A 16,535-nucleotide genomic window follows, 5' to 3' on the forward strand; every position below is an offset into this window, starting at 1 on the left:
ATTATGAAGTATAAACCATTTATGTCATCACATGACAGTCACCTTCTAAATTCAAGCAACGAAATACCACGTGACAGATTACTTTTTCAAAAAGAACCTACTTTCTATAATTTTTATGTACAACAAAGTTACTCCATTCTCAATCTTCAGAATTAAGATTCAATGCAAAATATATGCAAGCCAAAACATACCATTTAAAGTATGTCCAAAGTGACCAGGGCAGAGCCAATAGATCAATAAGATTGACTTACCTGCAGAAAATGCTGCCCAGGGTATGGCTGGTGAGATTGACTGTGTTCCCATTTCACCATCTTCAAAGCTCTCTGCTGCCTAAGCATTTTTTTTAAAAAAGCACAGTTCAATTTGGCAGTACTAACTTATTTCCTAAATATATTTAACAAAGGAATGAAGAGTCATCAGAATTTATTCAGAATAGAAATGCAAATCCAAATGAAAGATGAGAAAGTGTTTGGTTGAAGTTAGCTTGGGGCTGACTTGGAACCCAGTTTATAAATGTCCAGCTGAATGCAGTTAGGCATGTTAAATGTTCTGAAATCATATCTTGATGCGATATTTCACTTTTGAACACAGTTGCTCATTATAGAATGAATCCTCTGCCACCAGTGCAAAGCTAGCTTCCAAACTGTCTTCCAAACAGCTGTCAGAGAAATGTCTTATTCTCCCATGTGTGTAAACACCAAATAAAACAACAGCACCAAGAGTAATCTAAATTTCACACATCTACAATAATGTTTTTGTGCCGCAATGCCTTCAAGGCACACATTCAAAGCTATGAAAACATTCTGTACTGTACTGAATAAAAATAATGCCTCCCCTGATGGCTCAGTGGGTAAATTCACTGTTCAGTGCTACACTAGACCATACAAACCAGCAAGATTGCAGTTACAATATGTGGTCTGTGCTGTGTTAACGGATCTGAGCCGGGTTGACTATGACAATTGGCCAACTTCTTAAAGCTTGGGCAGGGGCGGAGAGGAAGAAAACTGTGAAGATCCCCTATCGAAGGAGCGGTGCCGAGTTGCTAATTATTTAGATCTATTGGAAAAAAAACTTTCACTCTGGAGCGTTGATTGATTTTTCCTTTTCAAATCTGATATGAGCTCTTGCAATGTGAAAAATTTACTCAATAAATGTCAGTTCCAGCCAAGTGGGAGGAGAGAATCTTCTCCAAGATTAACATAAGAGTCAATTTACATGTGCTCAAGGAAGCTATCAGTCTTGTAAATGCGTTGGAAGCAGTTCAGAGAAGGTTTATTAGACCAATACCGAGAATGGGAGGGTTGTCTTATGAAGGTTAGATAAGCTAGACTTTTATCGGTTGGTGCTTCGAAGAATAAGAGATGACTTGATTGAAATATATAAGATCCTGAAGGATCTTAACAGAGTAGACGTGAAAAGGATGCTTCTTCCTGTGGAAAAATCCAGAACTTGTGGGGGAGGCGGTGGCGGCGGCGGCGTAGTGGCATTGTCACTGTCCAGAGATCCAGGGTGGTGCTCTGCGGACCTGGGTTCAAATCCCATCACAGCAGATGGTGAAATTTGAATTCAATAAAAATCTGGAATTAAAGGTCTAATAATCATCATGAAGCCAATGTGATTGTAGTAAAAATCCATCTAGTTCACTAATGTCCTTTAGGGAAGGAAATCGGCCATCCTTACAGTCTGGCCTACATGCGGCTCTGGACCCACAGCAATGTGGTTGATTCTTAAAAATGTCCTCTGAAATGGTTAGCAAGCCCACACAACACAAGGACAATTAGGGATGAGTAATAAATGCTGGCCCAGCCAGTGACCCCTATATCTCATGAATGAATAGAAAATAAAACTGTTTAAAAAAAGGGGTCGCCTATTTAAGACAGAAATTAGGAGGTATTTTTTCGCCTATTTAAGACAGAAATTAGGAGGTATTTTTCTCTGCATTTTGGAACTCTCTTCCTCAAAAGGCAGTGAAAGCAGAGTCTTTGAATATTTTTAAGACAGAGGTGGAAATAATATTGATAAGCAAGGGGGTGAAAGGTAACTGGAGGTAGGTGGGAATGAGGTCTTGAGATTAAAATCAGATCAACCATGATCTTATTGAACTGGGGAGCAGGCTCGAGGTGCCTAGTGGCTTACTCCTGCTCAGAGTTCATATGTTGATATATTTCAGGCCTTCAGTCAGTAAATTAAATGTTCAGAGGTACCAAAGGATTCAACTCCTCTGGTCAGGCATGGGCACAGTTACACAGGTCTCTTTCTATAAAGCACAATCTTCAGAGGTATGCTTCAAGTCCCTCATATTCCAATGGGAGACCAGAATAAACACAAATGGGATGGTGAAAAAGATGTACTTTCTGAATTCTGGATGATACACTAAGTTTTGGAACATTATCCTTTCTTCTTTGGAAACAAATGATGGCTCCTTCTCTCTGCTGGCTGCAAAGTGTCATTTGAAATTAATTGGGCAATCTCAATGCATTTGCCATACTTCACAATTGCTTAAAAGCGAGGGATTTCACACATTGGCTAATATGGACAAAGAAAAAAAGAATCCTGCTGTTGTACTAAAGAATGGGATACAACACATCTTCGTGGTAACGGAAGAAAGGAATTTTCATCCATTACGTTTTTGAGTTGGAGTCTGCAAACGGCAAAGTGTGTAAAAAGCAGAAATGGTTTCCATTCATAGCAACAATTTACATTTGATAACCACAAAAATATAATTCAGATCAAGTTCAATTCAAAGCATTTGTCATAAAACTTAGCATCGAGAGTTCCTTCTTAAATATAAGGGCAGTCTCTAAGGAGGTGCAAGAAAAACACTTGGTTACCCTCCACAAGCAGCTCCAGAAGAAATTAACATTCACCTTGTCTTGGTAATTAGCCAGAATGAGGTCCTTTATAGCAAATGTGAAAGCAATTCTGTGTACCAGTTTCTTCTGGGAACTGCAGTAAGACTGCCAAAATCCAATTCAAACCTTCATTGCCTTAAGCTAGCTGAGATTTTTATTCCCATCTGTCTGGGTTGAATTCAAAACATGATTCCAAAAACAAACCACACTATTCCACCACATTGTACCACCCATCACTTGTATGGTACATGTCCAATATTTAACCCAGCAAAAAGACAGAGTCTGAGGCTACACATTAACTTATTCTGCACACTTTAATACATACCTCAAATCCTCCAAATTCATCATCATCCATCCTTCACTGTGCACCTATGAAGATCAAATATCAATATCACTTTACATATGTTTGCAATTACAATATACCATTATATTCATTCAAAAATACAAATGTCTGTAAAAATATCATAGTTTTAAAGAAAATGCACATTTTTATTGGCATATCCTAAAATTTATTAGCATTATCTCATTCTATATTACCAGACCTTGATAATTTAAAAATAAAACAATAAGAATTCCCCACACATCTTAACAGTTGACAAGTAAAAAATCTAAAATAAAAATTCTGGAGCTGAAATTTCAGTTTCATTGTCAAAATACTCTGTGTCCTTCTCCTTGATATCACTGTTTCACTGCAGAAGGTTTTAAATTGAACAAGTATTCCAAAGATTTTGCTCGAGTTTGTAATATGTCATCAATGGGAACAACCCACTAGAAGTACACAGAATTGGTAATAGCATTTAAATATGAAAAAGGTTCTTAAATCTTATAACTTAACACATTTCCTTCCATTTCCAGAAAGTTTTCACTTCAGTATTTTGGCTGTACAATTTACTTTTAAACACACTATTTCAAACATTAGGATAACAGACTGAAGCATTTCTAACAAGCTGAAAAGCAGAGATTACAAAGATATGCACAACAAAGGAGGGAACATCACAGTCAAGTCCATTCCTATTGTCACATCTCAGTCTTCCACAGGTATCTGAAATTGGAAATAATAACAAAAAATGCTGGAAAAACTCAGCTGGTCTGGCAACATCTGTGGAGAGAGAAGCAGATATAATGTTTCGTGGAGTCCATATGATTCTTCTTCTGGACTCAAAATGTTAACTCTCATTCTCTTTTCCCCAAGCTTTACGTTGCTTCATTATTTCACACAATCTGTGCTACGCATTGCTCATGAAAAGCAGATTTTAGTTGATGGGTTGAGCACATTGTGCAACTGACCAAGAGCCAAGAGGAGGTAGCAGCCCCAGGGTTTGTTGTTATATGGACAAGAATTTGCAGAGAAGACTGACCCACAACTGGCTATTCCTAATGAGCGTCCAAACAACCACTTCCTAATCCCAATTAGTATTTAACAAAGAGCTATCTTAAATACATTTTGCTCCAGCGCTCCGCTGCCGTGATTTACTTTGCTTTGGTTCACTGTCCTCTCCTTGACTAATTGTTGGATCTGTTAACGTACACGTTAACAACACGGCACAATAGCAAACAGATTGACCTAAAGATAAAAACTTTCCGTTCTCAATAATTAATAAGAAATACTGAGGTGGCACAGTGGTTAACATTGCATCCTCACAGCGCCAGGGACCTGGGTTCAATTCCAGCCTTGGGTCACTGTCTGTGTGGAGTTTGCACATTCGCCCTACGTCTGCGTGAGTTTCCTTCAGGTGCTCCGGTTTCCTCCCACAGTCCAAAAGATGTGTTGGTTAGGTGCATTGGCCATGCTAAATTCTCCCTCAGTGTACCCGAACAGGTGCCAGAGTGTGGTGCGGTGACTTCACTGCAGTGTTAATGTAAGCCTACTTGTGACATTAATAAATAAACTTCAAAACTTAAACCTTAAATAGTCAAACCATGGCCAGGAAACTGCAATGAATATATCAATTTGACTATTGCTGTCCGCAAAATATTTGCATCCCTGAGTAAATTTTGGGCCCGAGCATACGATCCTCTTCTCTATACCCACCATCCTGAGCATTCCATCTTATGATTGCTCTCTCTGCTGGTTTTGTTACTTCTCCCTGATTTTGTCCCGATTGCCAGGAATCTGCCCTGATCTGGCCAGCTGGGAAAATGCACTTTAAAGAAAAGGCAGCAGAAGCAGCGGTGAAGATGGAAAGCAAGGAAAGATTGTGGACTTGAAAGATACACTGAGGCATTGCTGCAGTTGAATTTCCTCAACTGGGGCTCAGAGTCTGCCTTGCAGCCAAAGCCAAGGCACACCTGCACGTTTCTCTGTGTCACGGCACAGCAATTAGGAACCACTGCTCTATACTTTTCCTGTGGCTGGTGGAAGAAGATTGTGTTCACAGTAGATTTGCCAGAACAGAAACTGCACTCGGCTTCCAGGTACACTCAGTCTGCAAGTATATGGATCTTCTAATTAAGACCCAACACAGGCTTTCCCCATAGGTGGCACGGTGACACAGGGATCAGCACTGCTGCCTCACAGCACCAGGGACCCAGGTTCAATTCTGGCCTTGGGCGACTGTCTGTGTGGAGTTTGCATGTTCTCCTTGTGTCTGCGTGGGTTTCCTCTGGGTGCTCCGATTTCCTCCTGCAGTCCAAAGATGTGCAGGTTAGGTTGATTGGCCATGCTCAAATGACCCTGAGTGTCAGGGGGATTAGTCAGGGGATGTGTGGTTACAAACACAGGGCCTGGGTGGGATCGCTGTCAGTGCAGGCTCGATGAGCTAAATGGGCTCCTTCTGAACAATAGGGATTGCATGATTCTATGATGCTAAGATGATCTCAGCTGAGTAGGTTTCAAACCAGTCCTCGCTGCAGCTTCCACTTTTACATAATGATGCCAATGGTGCTTTATGGAAGATTTAACCTAATGACATCCTAGTTTCATCAATAACAGCATCAGTGCTTCCTGGTAAACCCTTAGCAATTTGATATCACTCTAGTAACAATGGGAAGTATTGGTATTTGCCATCATTTGGATGTTGATGTGTGGCAGGCCACCTTGTTTCGAGTTGTGAAATTTTTGGGGTTGCACCTTCACTCTGCTGCTGACAAGAGAATAGTCAGAGTCATTATCTACATTTTGGTAAGCGTGGGTATGGAGAACACTAGCTGGATTGTGTTTCTCATGATGACCAAGTCCATTTGTTGCCAATATCAAGACCTTGGTTGTCACCATGATACCTTTTGGTAATGCCTGCGAGGTAGGCAGTGATCAAGGTGCAAGGAATACTTGGAGGCATACCTTAGGAAATGTGGCATATCCACCAGACTAGATAATGCACAAGAGAAAGCTATCTGGGGAGCATACACAATAGTGGCATTGTTTCCTTTGAATTGCAAAGAAGACAGGCAGCTACAGGCAAAGGCAAACTAGGAAGACTGGGCATTCCCAACGAAATCAGAATATTCATCCTTACTTGCACAGTGGAAAACTGTGCAGGTCTGCAGTCGGGCTCCAGTCGGATTACAATGCACAACAGAGGAGTCTATGCATGCATTAAACAGCCACCTTTGATAATGAAGGGAAGCCGACAAAGACTTCCTGGCTCATTTTAAGGCCAAAAGATTGACACAGGAATGTATACCAATGAACGGTTGTGTTGAATGTTGTCAACAATTAAGATTCCTCACCAAGCTTCACGTTATAATAGCCATTTCTGATTGGTGAAAATCAAGATTAGTGAAAATCTTTGCTCTTGCCAGCGCTGGCATGCTCTTCCAATCATGCAATAGGGTAATCGCTTATTAAGTTCTTTGGGATCCAGGCAAATTCCTAGCCATCCATTTGGCTTCTCTCTCACCACAATGGAATTTACTCAATCTGTCAGATCTCAAACTCTGGCAATCATTTTATTTTCTTCCATCTCTTGGAGCTCTTTATCCAAGTTTTCCTTTTAGTTCTATTGGTATCTTATTTGGGGGGGTGGATCGCTGATTTATTTGCTTAATCTCTTTTCCTTTGAGCAATCATTTGATTTAGTTTGTTCCTAGCTATCGAATTTTAATTCCACCATAGGACGTCAACATGACATTGCTCCATTTCAGAGCATCATTCCTTTGATAACCGGTTTCTTTCAAATTTTCAAGGAAAGTCTTCTTATACAGTCTGAGCGGAATGATATTACTCTGCAGGTCGGTATCAATCTTCACCTCCAGATGTATTGTTCTTATTTCTCATCCTCTTCCCAATCTGAATGGTTATGTGAATTTATTTTCTCTGCGAACTACTGCCTCCAGCCATTTTGTGCAGTTGTATGATTCCTGTTTATTATGTTCTCAAACTCATGGTCATCTTTCAAGGTGTGGGTATTTTGGTTTCTTTTTCTTCTCATTCTTCCTGTTGCACTGCCGCTGATCACTCATCTACCATCTGCTTTCCTGCTTCTGCACATTTTTTCTCAGTAATTGTGCTTTCCACATGCGCTACAATTTAATCCATATGCAGGATTTGGGCAGCATAGTGACACAGTTTTTAACACTGCTGCCTCATAGTGCCAGGGACGTGGGTTCAATTCCGGCCTCGGGTGAAGTTTGCACGTTCTCCCTCTGTCTGCATGGATTTCCTCCGGGAACTCCAGTTTCCTCCCACAGTCCAAAAATGTGCGGGTTAGCTAGATTGGCCATGCTTAATTGCCCCTTAATGTCAGAGGGAATAGCAGGGTAAATATGTATGGTTGAGGATAGGACCTGGATGGGATTGATGTCGGTGCAGGCTCGGTGGGCCAAGTGGCCTCCTTCTGCAATGTATTCCAGGGATTCTATGATATTTCCTTTTATTTGTGATCTCATGTTGTCATCCACAGCTCCTGCACATCTTTCTCCCTGTGAGGTATGCATTCTTTTATTGCTGTTTCACTGCATCAACCCTTGACTAAAATAAAGGCTAGCCATTTGGGTAGTCAGCATCTTCACCTGTCTACTCATGGCTTCATGTGCTCTTGCAGTGTGTACAGCTTGTGATATTGTGAGCTTGTTTTTTCCCAATTACATCTTTTTGTACTACAGTGTGTACAGAACCCCAAATTAACTTTTCTATCAGCCTTTCATCTGTTCCCTTGAATTTACATTTTCTGGCTGCATTTTTCAACCTTGTTACGGGATTGTCAACAGGTTCACCTGGTTCCTCCCTCGGACTTTGAAATTCATATCGGTGGATCTGATGTTTTGACTTTGGCTGGAAACGTGTGCTGAATTTTTCAAAAATGTTATCTTCGTTTTTCTTGTTATTCTCACTATAGTGGACAGTGAAGAAGGTTATCTAGGATTGCAATGGGATCTTGACCAATTGGGCCAGTGGGCTGATGAATGGCAGATGGAGTTTAATTTAGATAAATGCAAGGTGACGCATTTTGGTAGATCAAATCATGGCAGGACTTACTCAGTTAATGGTAGGATGTTGGGGAGAGTTATAGAACAAAGAGATCTAGGGATACAGGTTCATAGCTCCTTGAAAGTGGAGTCACAGGTGGACAGAGCGGTGAAGAAGGCATTTGGCATGCTTGATTTCATTGGTCAGAACAATGAATACAGGAGTCAGGACATCTTGTTGAAGCTGTACAAGTCATTGGTAAGGCCACACTTGGAATACTGTGTACAGTTCTGGTCACACAATATAGAAAGGATATTATTAAGCTAGAAAGAGTGCCGAAAAGATTTACTAGGATGCTGCAGGGACTTGATGGTTTGAGTTATAAGGAGAGGTTGGATAGACTGGGACTTTTTTCTTTGGAGCGTAGGAGGCTTAGGGGTGATTGTATAGAGGTCTATAATGAGGGGCATAGATCAGCTGGTCAATATCTTTTCCCAAACGTAGGGGAGTCTAAAACTCGAGGGCATAGGTTTAAGGCGAGAGGGGATACAAAAGGGTCCAGAGGGGAAATTTTTTCACACAGAGGGTGAGGAGTGTCTGGAACAAGCTGCCCGAGGTAGTCGTAGAGGCGGGTACAATTTTATCTTTTAAAAAGCATTTAGACAGTTATATGGATCAGATGGGTATAGAGGGATATGGGCCACACACGGGCAATTGGGACTAGCTTAGTCGTTAAAAAAAGGGGCGGCATGGACAAGTTGGGCCAAAGGGCCTGTTTCCATGCAGTAAACCTCTATGACTTGTCTCTCAGCTAGTAAACAAATTTAACCCATTTTTTCCTGACGAAAGAAAAATGCAGCTGATCCTTTCCTCTTCACTAGTGCCTTTTAGAAAGATACTGAATGTCAATCTGCACTTTCATTTAAACTTCTCAAATGTCTCAATGACACCACCAGCTTTTCAACTCATTAGAGGCTGCAACTGTGCAATTGCTGTGGCAACAGCCATTTCATTTTCACACAGTTCACTCAGTTTCTCTCTCTCACGCACTAATTCAGATTGATTTTTACAATCTAATCCAGCATTAAATCCATTTAAAATATCTGTCTTTTTACTCACTGACATTCACTGCCACCACGTTATGTCTTCCAAGTTCCAAAGGTTCTAAATAAACACATTTTAGATTCAAAATGCTGGAGCTTCATTTTTACTGTATTTATTGCTGCTCTCCATATGGTTGGTGGACTGATACTAGGCACCTCATTGCAGTGTAAAAGTAAAATGTAGCAGACGGGATGTTCATCCATCAATTCGTTCCTGGATCTTTACAAACAGTATAACAGTATAACATAAGCTCATTATTTGGCTTTTCTCAATAGATAATTCACCAGAATTCATGTCTAATTGTACTTCATTATAGCCAGTTTTTTCCGCAAAAGCCTAGGCCAGAGCTGAAGCAAGATTCTAAATCAGTTACCCAATCTGTACTCCACAAGCCACATATGACTCTTCTGAAACTCATTTTTCAATTATTTTGCTTGAGTGCCTTGCCCACATAGTCTGTACCGATCTGCAGGATGCAGAATAACAAAAACATGAGAAAGCTCAGCAAAGTAGCCATCCTTCCATTTATTCAGACATGGTCCATCTATATATTTTGAATAAATTGTAACAGAATAAATCATTACACCAAGCTATCCTAGCTACATCTCAACATTCTAGTTAAGGTATGGATTACAAACTGGAGTTTCATGTTTGCGTTTATGAACACAAACCTGACATTGAACCTGGGACCTAATAGAACATAGAACATAGAACATAGAACATTACAGCGCAGAACAGGCCCTTCGGCCCACGATGTTGCACCGACCAGTTAAAAAAAAAACAAACTGTGACCCTCCAACCTAAACCAATTTCTTTTCGTCCATGAACCTATCTACGGATCTCTTAAACGTAATGGTTTGCACTGATCAGCAGCATGTGATCTTTACTAACTGAGCCATTGGGAGAGCAATTGCCTGTTGATCAACGATACCTGTTTGCTTTTTCACTGGAGAAGGAACACTGATAAATGCTGCAAATAGGGAGCTAAAACGAGTAAAACTGAGGAAGTGAGCAGAAGCTTCTAATTATTGACTTAAGACCGCTGATGGAAAGTGCATATGTAAATGTTGGACAATACCAGAAATTGAAACAGAATGTGCTGAAGAAACTCAGCTGGTCTGGCAGCATCTGTGGAGAGCGAATAGAGCTGTTTCGAGTCAAATGACCCTTCGAAGAGTCATCCAGACTCGAAATGTTGGCTCTATTCTCTCTCCACAGACGTTGCCAGACTTGCTGAATTTCTCCAGCACATTCTGTTGTTGTTTCAGATTCTCGCAACCACAGTATTTTGCCCTAATACCAGAAATTAGCTTAGCCGCCATACCCCTATGGTAAAATTGTTACCAGCATTTGGGCAGAAAGAAGCTGGTGTCTACCGATGCATATTATAACACAGGTCAGGGAAAATGCCAAAAATAAATAAACAATCCTATAGAGCTTTACAGGACATTTGGTCCATCTATATATATAAACAAATAACATCAAATGCTTACAGCAAACTGAAACTGAAGAGCATCATCCTTAACTCCATCTCAACACTTTGAGCAAAATATATATTGTATCTGTCTAAGCTAATTCAAGTGTCTGCCCCCACATTCTCCCCAAATCCCTGTACTTCAAATATTTATCCAAATTTGCCATTGAAAAGAATGCAATGGTTTTTGCCTTAGTTGCTCCCTGTAGCAAAATGTTCATGGGCCAACGACCCTTTCATGAGTAAAATTTAAAAGCTCTTAACTACTGGTGGATAAACCTTTCTGTATATGCTAGAGATGATGTGGAGATGCCGACGTTGGACTGGGGTGAACACAGTAAGAAGTCTCACATTTGCTACCAAATAAACCTGTTGGACTTTAACCTGTGAGACTTCTTACTGTGCTAGAGATTGCCACTGCCTGTCTCTTGGCAGAAGAGTTACTGAAAACCAGAAGCACAAGATCATCAAACCAGTCAAACAAGGTAGTGTTTGGCTCTGACAAAGGGTCATCCAGACTCGAAACGTTGGCTCTATTCTCTATTCACAGATGCTGTCAGACCTGCTGAGATTTTCCAGCATTTTCTGTTTTTGTTTCAAATTCCAGCATTTGCAGTATTTTGTTTTTATTTTAAACAAGGTAGAGTAATGGCCTATGAAATAGATCCATTGAGAAATGTATATTTATATTTAATGGGAAAGTTGTCTAAACAATAGCTATAACATTTGGTTTGAGGAAGCTAAAAAGTTTTAAAAGAGAAAGTATAATGCACTACTTGACAACGAGTGATAGAAATAAGGAACTCCACTTTGGAGATAAAATGCTTCTGCAGATTTTGTCATGGCAGACATTTGATACACTGAAGCAATTACAAACTGGAAAAAAGCTGAATCAGATCACCTAAAATACATCTGTTATTTTAGGTTTACTAGCCTGCTTTTCCTGTTCCATTATATTGAATGTCATTTTCAACAAGATAGAAGACAACAACATTTAAACCATGTAGGTGAGTGTTGCAACCATCCAAGTCAAACATACTCTAGGAATCCCAGGCACAGGACCAATTGGACTCACACCCTCAGCCTTCTGCTGTAAGTGTCACCAACATGGACAGTAACTCACCTGTTTACCTGCATGGCCTGGGAGGGGTGAGGGCTGCTACCTATGTGCAGCTGGGGTGGATGGTGATCACCTGTGCAGCGGGGAGGGGAGAAAGAGAGGGATGGGGTTGATCACCTGTGTGCAGCCATGAGGGGGAGGGGTTGATCGCCCATGTGCAGGGGGGGATGGGAGGGGTGATCACCTGTGTGCAGCGGGGGTGGGGGAAATAATCACCTGTGCGCAGCGGGGAGGGAGGGTTGATCACCTGTGTGCAGCGGGGAGGGGGGTTGATCACCTGTGTGCAGCGGGGAGGGGGGGTGATCACCTGTGTGCAGTGGGGAGGGGGGTTGATCACCTGTGTGCAGCGGGGAGAGGGGTTGATCACCTGTGTGCAGCGGGGAGAGGGGTTGATCACCTGTGTGCAGCGGGGAGGGGGGTTGATCACCTGTGTGCAGCAGGGAGGGGGGTTGATCACCTGTGTTCAGCGGGGAGGGGGGTTGATCACCTGTGTGCAGCGGGGAGGGGGGTTGATCACCTGTGTGCAGCGGGAAGGGGGGTTGATCACCTGTGTGCAGCGGGGAGGGGGGTTGATCACCTGTGTGCAGCGGGGAGGGGGGGTTGATCACCTGTGTGTAGTGGGGGGGGGTTGATCACCTGTGTGTAGTGGTGAGGGGGGTGTTGATTACCTGTGTGCGGGGGGCGAGAAGGGTAGATCACCTGTATGCAGGCAGGACAGGAGGGGTTGATCACCCATGTGTGGGGGGGGTGGAGGTAGAAGGGTAGATCACCTGTGTGCAGGGGTGGGGGGGGGGGGGGAGAGAGAAGGGTAGATCACCTGTGTGCAGCTGAGGAGGGTTGATCACTTGTCTAGTCCCAGATGGGGGTGGGGCGCTCTCACTCGCCTGTCCGGAGGTGGGGAGTGTTGATCACCTGTCCAGTCCAGGGAGGGATGGGGAGGGGGTGTTGATCACCTGTCCTGTCCCTGGTGGGGCTCTCTCAGTAAGGAGTCTAACAACACCAGGTTAAAGTCCAACAGGATTATTTGGTAGCAAACGCCACTAGCTTTCAGAGCGCTGCTCCTTAGTCAGGTGAGGGGAGGGGCTCTCTCACTCATCTATCCGGGGGTGGGAAGTGTTGATCACCTGTCCAGTCCGGGGTGGGGTGTTTTCACTCACCTGTCCAGGGGAGAAAAATGTTGATCACCTGTCCAGTCGGGGGTGGGGTTGGGGCGCTCTCACTCACCTGTCTGGGGGTGGGGGAGGGGCGCTCTCTCTCACCTGTCTGGGGGGGGGGGTTGATCACCTGTCCAGGATGGGGAAGGGGCGTTCTCACTCACCTGTCTGGGCTGGGGAGGGGGTTTGATCACCTGTCCAGTCCGGGAGGGGCGCTCTCACTCACCTGTCCGGGGGTGGGGGATTGATCACCTGTCCGGGATGGGGGAGGGGGGTTGATCACCTGTCCGGGATGGGGGAGGGGGGTTGATCACCTGTCCGGGGGTGGGGCGCTCTCACTCACCTGTCCGGGGGGTGGGGCGCTCTCACTCACCTGTCCGGGGGGTGGGGCGCTCTCACTCACCTGTCCGGGGGTGGGGAGGGGGGTTGATCACCTGTCCAGTCCGGGGTGGGGGAGGGGCGCTCTCACTCACCTGTCCGGGGGGTGGGGCGCTCTCACTCACCTGTCCGGGGGGTGGGGCGCTCTCACTCACCTGTCCGGGGGGTGGGGCGCTCTCACTCACCTGTCCGGGGGTGGGGAGGGGGGTTGATCACCTGTCCAGTCCGGGGTGGGGGAGGGGCGCTCTCACTCACCTGTCCGGGGGTGGGGAAGGGGGTTGATCACCTGTCCGGGGGTGGGGGTGGGGGTGGGGCGCTCTCACTCACCTGTCCGCCGCTCGCTCGCTCTCCGCCGCCTCGCGCCGGCCGTTGGGAGGCTCCGAGCTCGCGCCCTCCCACCCGGAAGCGCTCGCAGCGATACACGTGGCCGGCTCTCTGCAGCCAGACTTGCAGCGCCCTCAGTTCAATGTTCAGCCGGCCTCACAGAAACACTTCAAATATAAACCCCACACACCGGGCAGGGACCCATCCTCCGGTGCTGTCTCTCGCGGAGTGCCGGGCGGCACAGGATCGAACTCGGTCATCAATTACCTTCACTGCAAGAGCAAAATACTGCGATGCTGAAATCAAACAGAAAATGCTGGAAAAACTCAGCAGCGTCTGTGGAGAGAGAAATAATTCGTGTTTTACCTCTATGTCCTTCTAGTTTTAGCGTTTGCTTGACTGACCTAAATAATTTACAAACATCTAACCCTGAAAGCTAAATAAACATTGTTGGTAGTTGGTTTACAATTTAGAAATGTGTGGTTAGGCCATTCATGGTATGTGACAAACTTGGATTGAAACAAAGCACACAATATCATCTGAGATTGTGCTCAAATTGTGTAAAACACAGCCTGGAATATTGTGTACTGTTCTTTTGATTTACTATTGTCACATGTATTGGGATACAAAAGTATTTTTTCTTGCGTGTTATATGGACAAAACATACCGTACATAGGGGAAAAGGAAAGGAGAGGGTGCAAAATACACAATACAGGCAATAGCTAGGGTGCAGCAAAAGACCAGCTCAATATATGGTAGGTCCATTCAAAAGTCTGATGGCAACAGGGCGGAAGCTGTTCTTGAGTCGGTTGGTATGGATTCTCAGACTTTGGTATCTTTTTCTCCAACAGAAGAAGGTGGAAGAGAGTATTTCTGGGATGCATGGGGCCCTTGACTATCATGGCTGCTTTTCCAAGGGAGTGTAGGAAATGTAGGCAGAGTCAATGGCTGGGAGGTTGGTTTGCGTGATGGACTGGGCTATGTACACAACCCTTTGTAGTTTCTTGCTGTCTTGGTCAGAGCAGGAGCCAGACACTTTCCATGGTGCATCTGTAAAAATAGGTGAGAGTTGTAGCAGACATGCCAAATTTCCTGTTCTGGTCATCACATTACAGGCAAGATGTGATTGAAGTAGAGAAGATATAGGAGAGATTTATGTCGATGCTGGCAGGAATGGAGATTTTTTTACCTATGAGAAAAGATTGCATTGTTCATTTTGGAACAGGAACATAAGAGCATAAGAAATAGGAGCAGGAGTAGGCCATCTAGCCCCTCGAGCCTGCCCCGCCATTCAATAAGATCATGGCTGATTTGAAGTGGATCAGTTCCACTTACCCACCTGATCCCTATAACCCCCAATTCCCTTACCGATCAGGAATCCATCTATCCCTGATTTAAACATATTCAACGAGGTAGCCTCCACCACTTCAGTGGGCAGAGAATTCCAGAGATCCACCACCCTCAGAGAAGAAGTTCCTCCTCAACTCTGTCCTAAACTGACCCCCCTTTATTTTGAGGCTGTGCCCTCTAGTTCTAGCTTCCTTTCTAAGTGGAAAGAATCTCTCCACCTCTACCCTATCCAGCCCCTTCATTATCTTATAGGTCTCTATAAGATCCCCACTCAGCCTTCTAAATTCCAACGAGTACAAACCCAATCTGCTCAGTCTCTCCTCATAATCAACACCCCTCATCTCTGGTATCAACCTGGTGAACCTTCTCTGCACTCCCTCCAAGGCCAATATATCCTTCCGCAAATAAGGGGACCAATACTGCACACACTATTCCAGCTGCGGCCTCACCAATGCCCTGTACAGATGCAGCAAGACATCTCTGCTTTTATATTCTATCCCCCTTGTGATATAGGCCAACATCCCATTTGCCTTCTTGATCACCTGTTGCAGTGGGGAAGTTTAATTGAGGTGTATCAAGTTATGAGAAGTTGTGGGAAAAGAAAGTACACATTTCCTTTAAGGTCAGTGACCAGAGGGGGCATAGATTTAAAAGTAATTGGTAGAAAGATTCAAAGAGAATTGAGTAACTTTCACCCAGAGGTGGGTGGGGGGTCAGACTCACGGTTTAGCTGAAAGGATGCTGGAGGCATGAATCCTTATCGCTTTTAAAAATCACTTGTATATGCACTTGAGTTGCCATAACTTACTTATGGATAAAGAGCTGGAGGTGGAATTAAATTGGATAACTTTCAGTTGCCATGGAGGCACAATGGGCTGAATAGCTTTCTGTGCTGCAAATATTTTTCTTTTTGATAATCCGCTGCTTCTTCCCTGAACAGAGGCCCAGCCAGTTACCATTAACCACCACCAGCACCCTCCTCTGTCTGACTGAATTTCTTACATTGCACAACCTTTCCTTGGACTCCACTCACCTCCTCTAAATAAACAAGAACAACAATAACTTTAATGTAAAACAAGAAAGAGCTGGAAAAACTCAGCAGGTCTGGCGGCATTTATGGCAAGAGAAACAGAATTAACGTTTCGAGTTTGACTTTTTCAGAGCTGAAGAGAGGTAGAAATGTGATGGGTTTTATGCTGTCGAAGAAGGGATGGAGCAGATGAAGTGAAATTGAAGGTCAGGTGGGAGTTCCGGAGACATTTGACAACGAGCTCCTGGACATGGCGTAAGGGTAAGATAGCAAAATGTGTTAACAGCAGAAGAAGGATCAGTGATCCGTGAAAGGAAAACATAAGAACAAGTTACAGACAGCCCTGGCAGGGCGGGAGGTGGGGTGCAGCGAGGGGGGAGTTGGAGAAAAAATTAAGATAAA

At 43.9% G+C, this 16,535-nt stretch overlaps 1 protein-coding gene across 4 annotated transcripts in view; it reads right to left on the reverse strand.

Moving 5' to 3' along the window:
- Window positions 1-16,535, reverse strand: part of LOC144498589 (coiled-coil domain-containing protein 91-like) — a 167,560-nt gene that overhangs the window by 121,836 nt on the left and 29,189 nt on the right. Inside the window, exons 1-4 of one of the 4 annotated variants that reach the window (XM_078219928.1) lie at window positions 13,757-13,826; window positions 9,677-9,769; window positions 3,178-3,221; window positions 252-330 (exon numbers count right to left, since the gene is read on the reverse strand). In XM_078219928.1, the coding sequence (XP_078076054.1) occupies window positions 252-330; window positions 3,178-3,207 (109 nt within the window). In that variant the 5' untranslated portion in view covers window positions 3,208-3,221; window positions 9,677-9,769; window positions 13,757-13,826. Of the gene's footprint in view, window positions 1-251; window positions 331-3,177; window positions 3,222-9,676; window positions 9,770-11,900; window positions 11,948-13,756; window positions 14,030-16,535 lie in introns of those variants that run through there. The other 3 variants (XM_078219926.1, XM_078219927.1, XM_078219929.1) reach the window with 3 other exon arrangements.

This window comes from Mustelus asterias, chromosome 9 (assembly GCF_964213995.1).
Source record: "Mustelus asterias chromosome 9, sMusAst1.hap1.1, whole genome shotgun sequence".
NCBI classification, from domain to species: domain Eukaryota; kingdom Metazoa; phylum Chordata; class Chondrichthyes; order Carcharhiniformes; family Triakidae; genus Mustelus; species Mustelus asterias.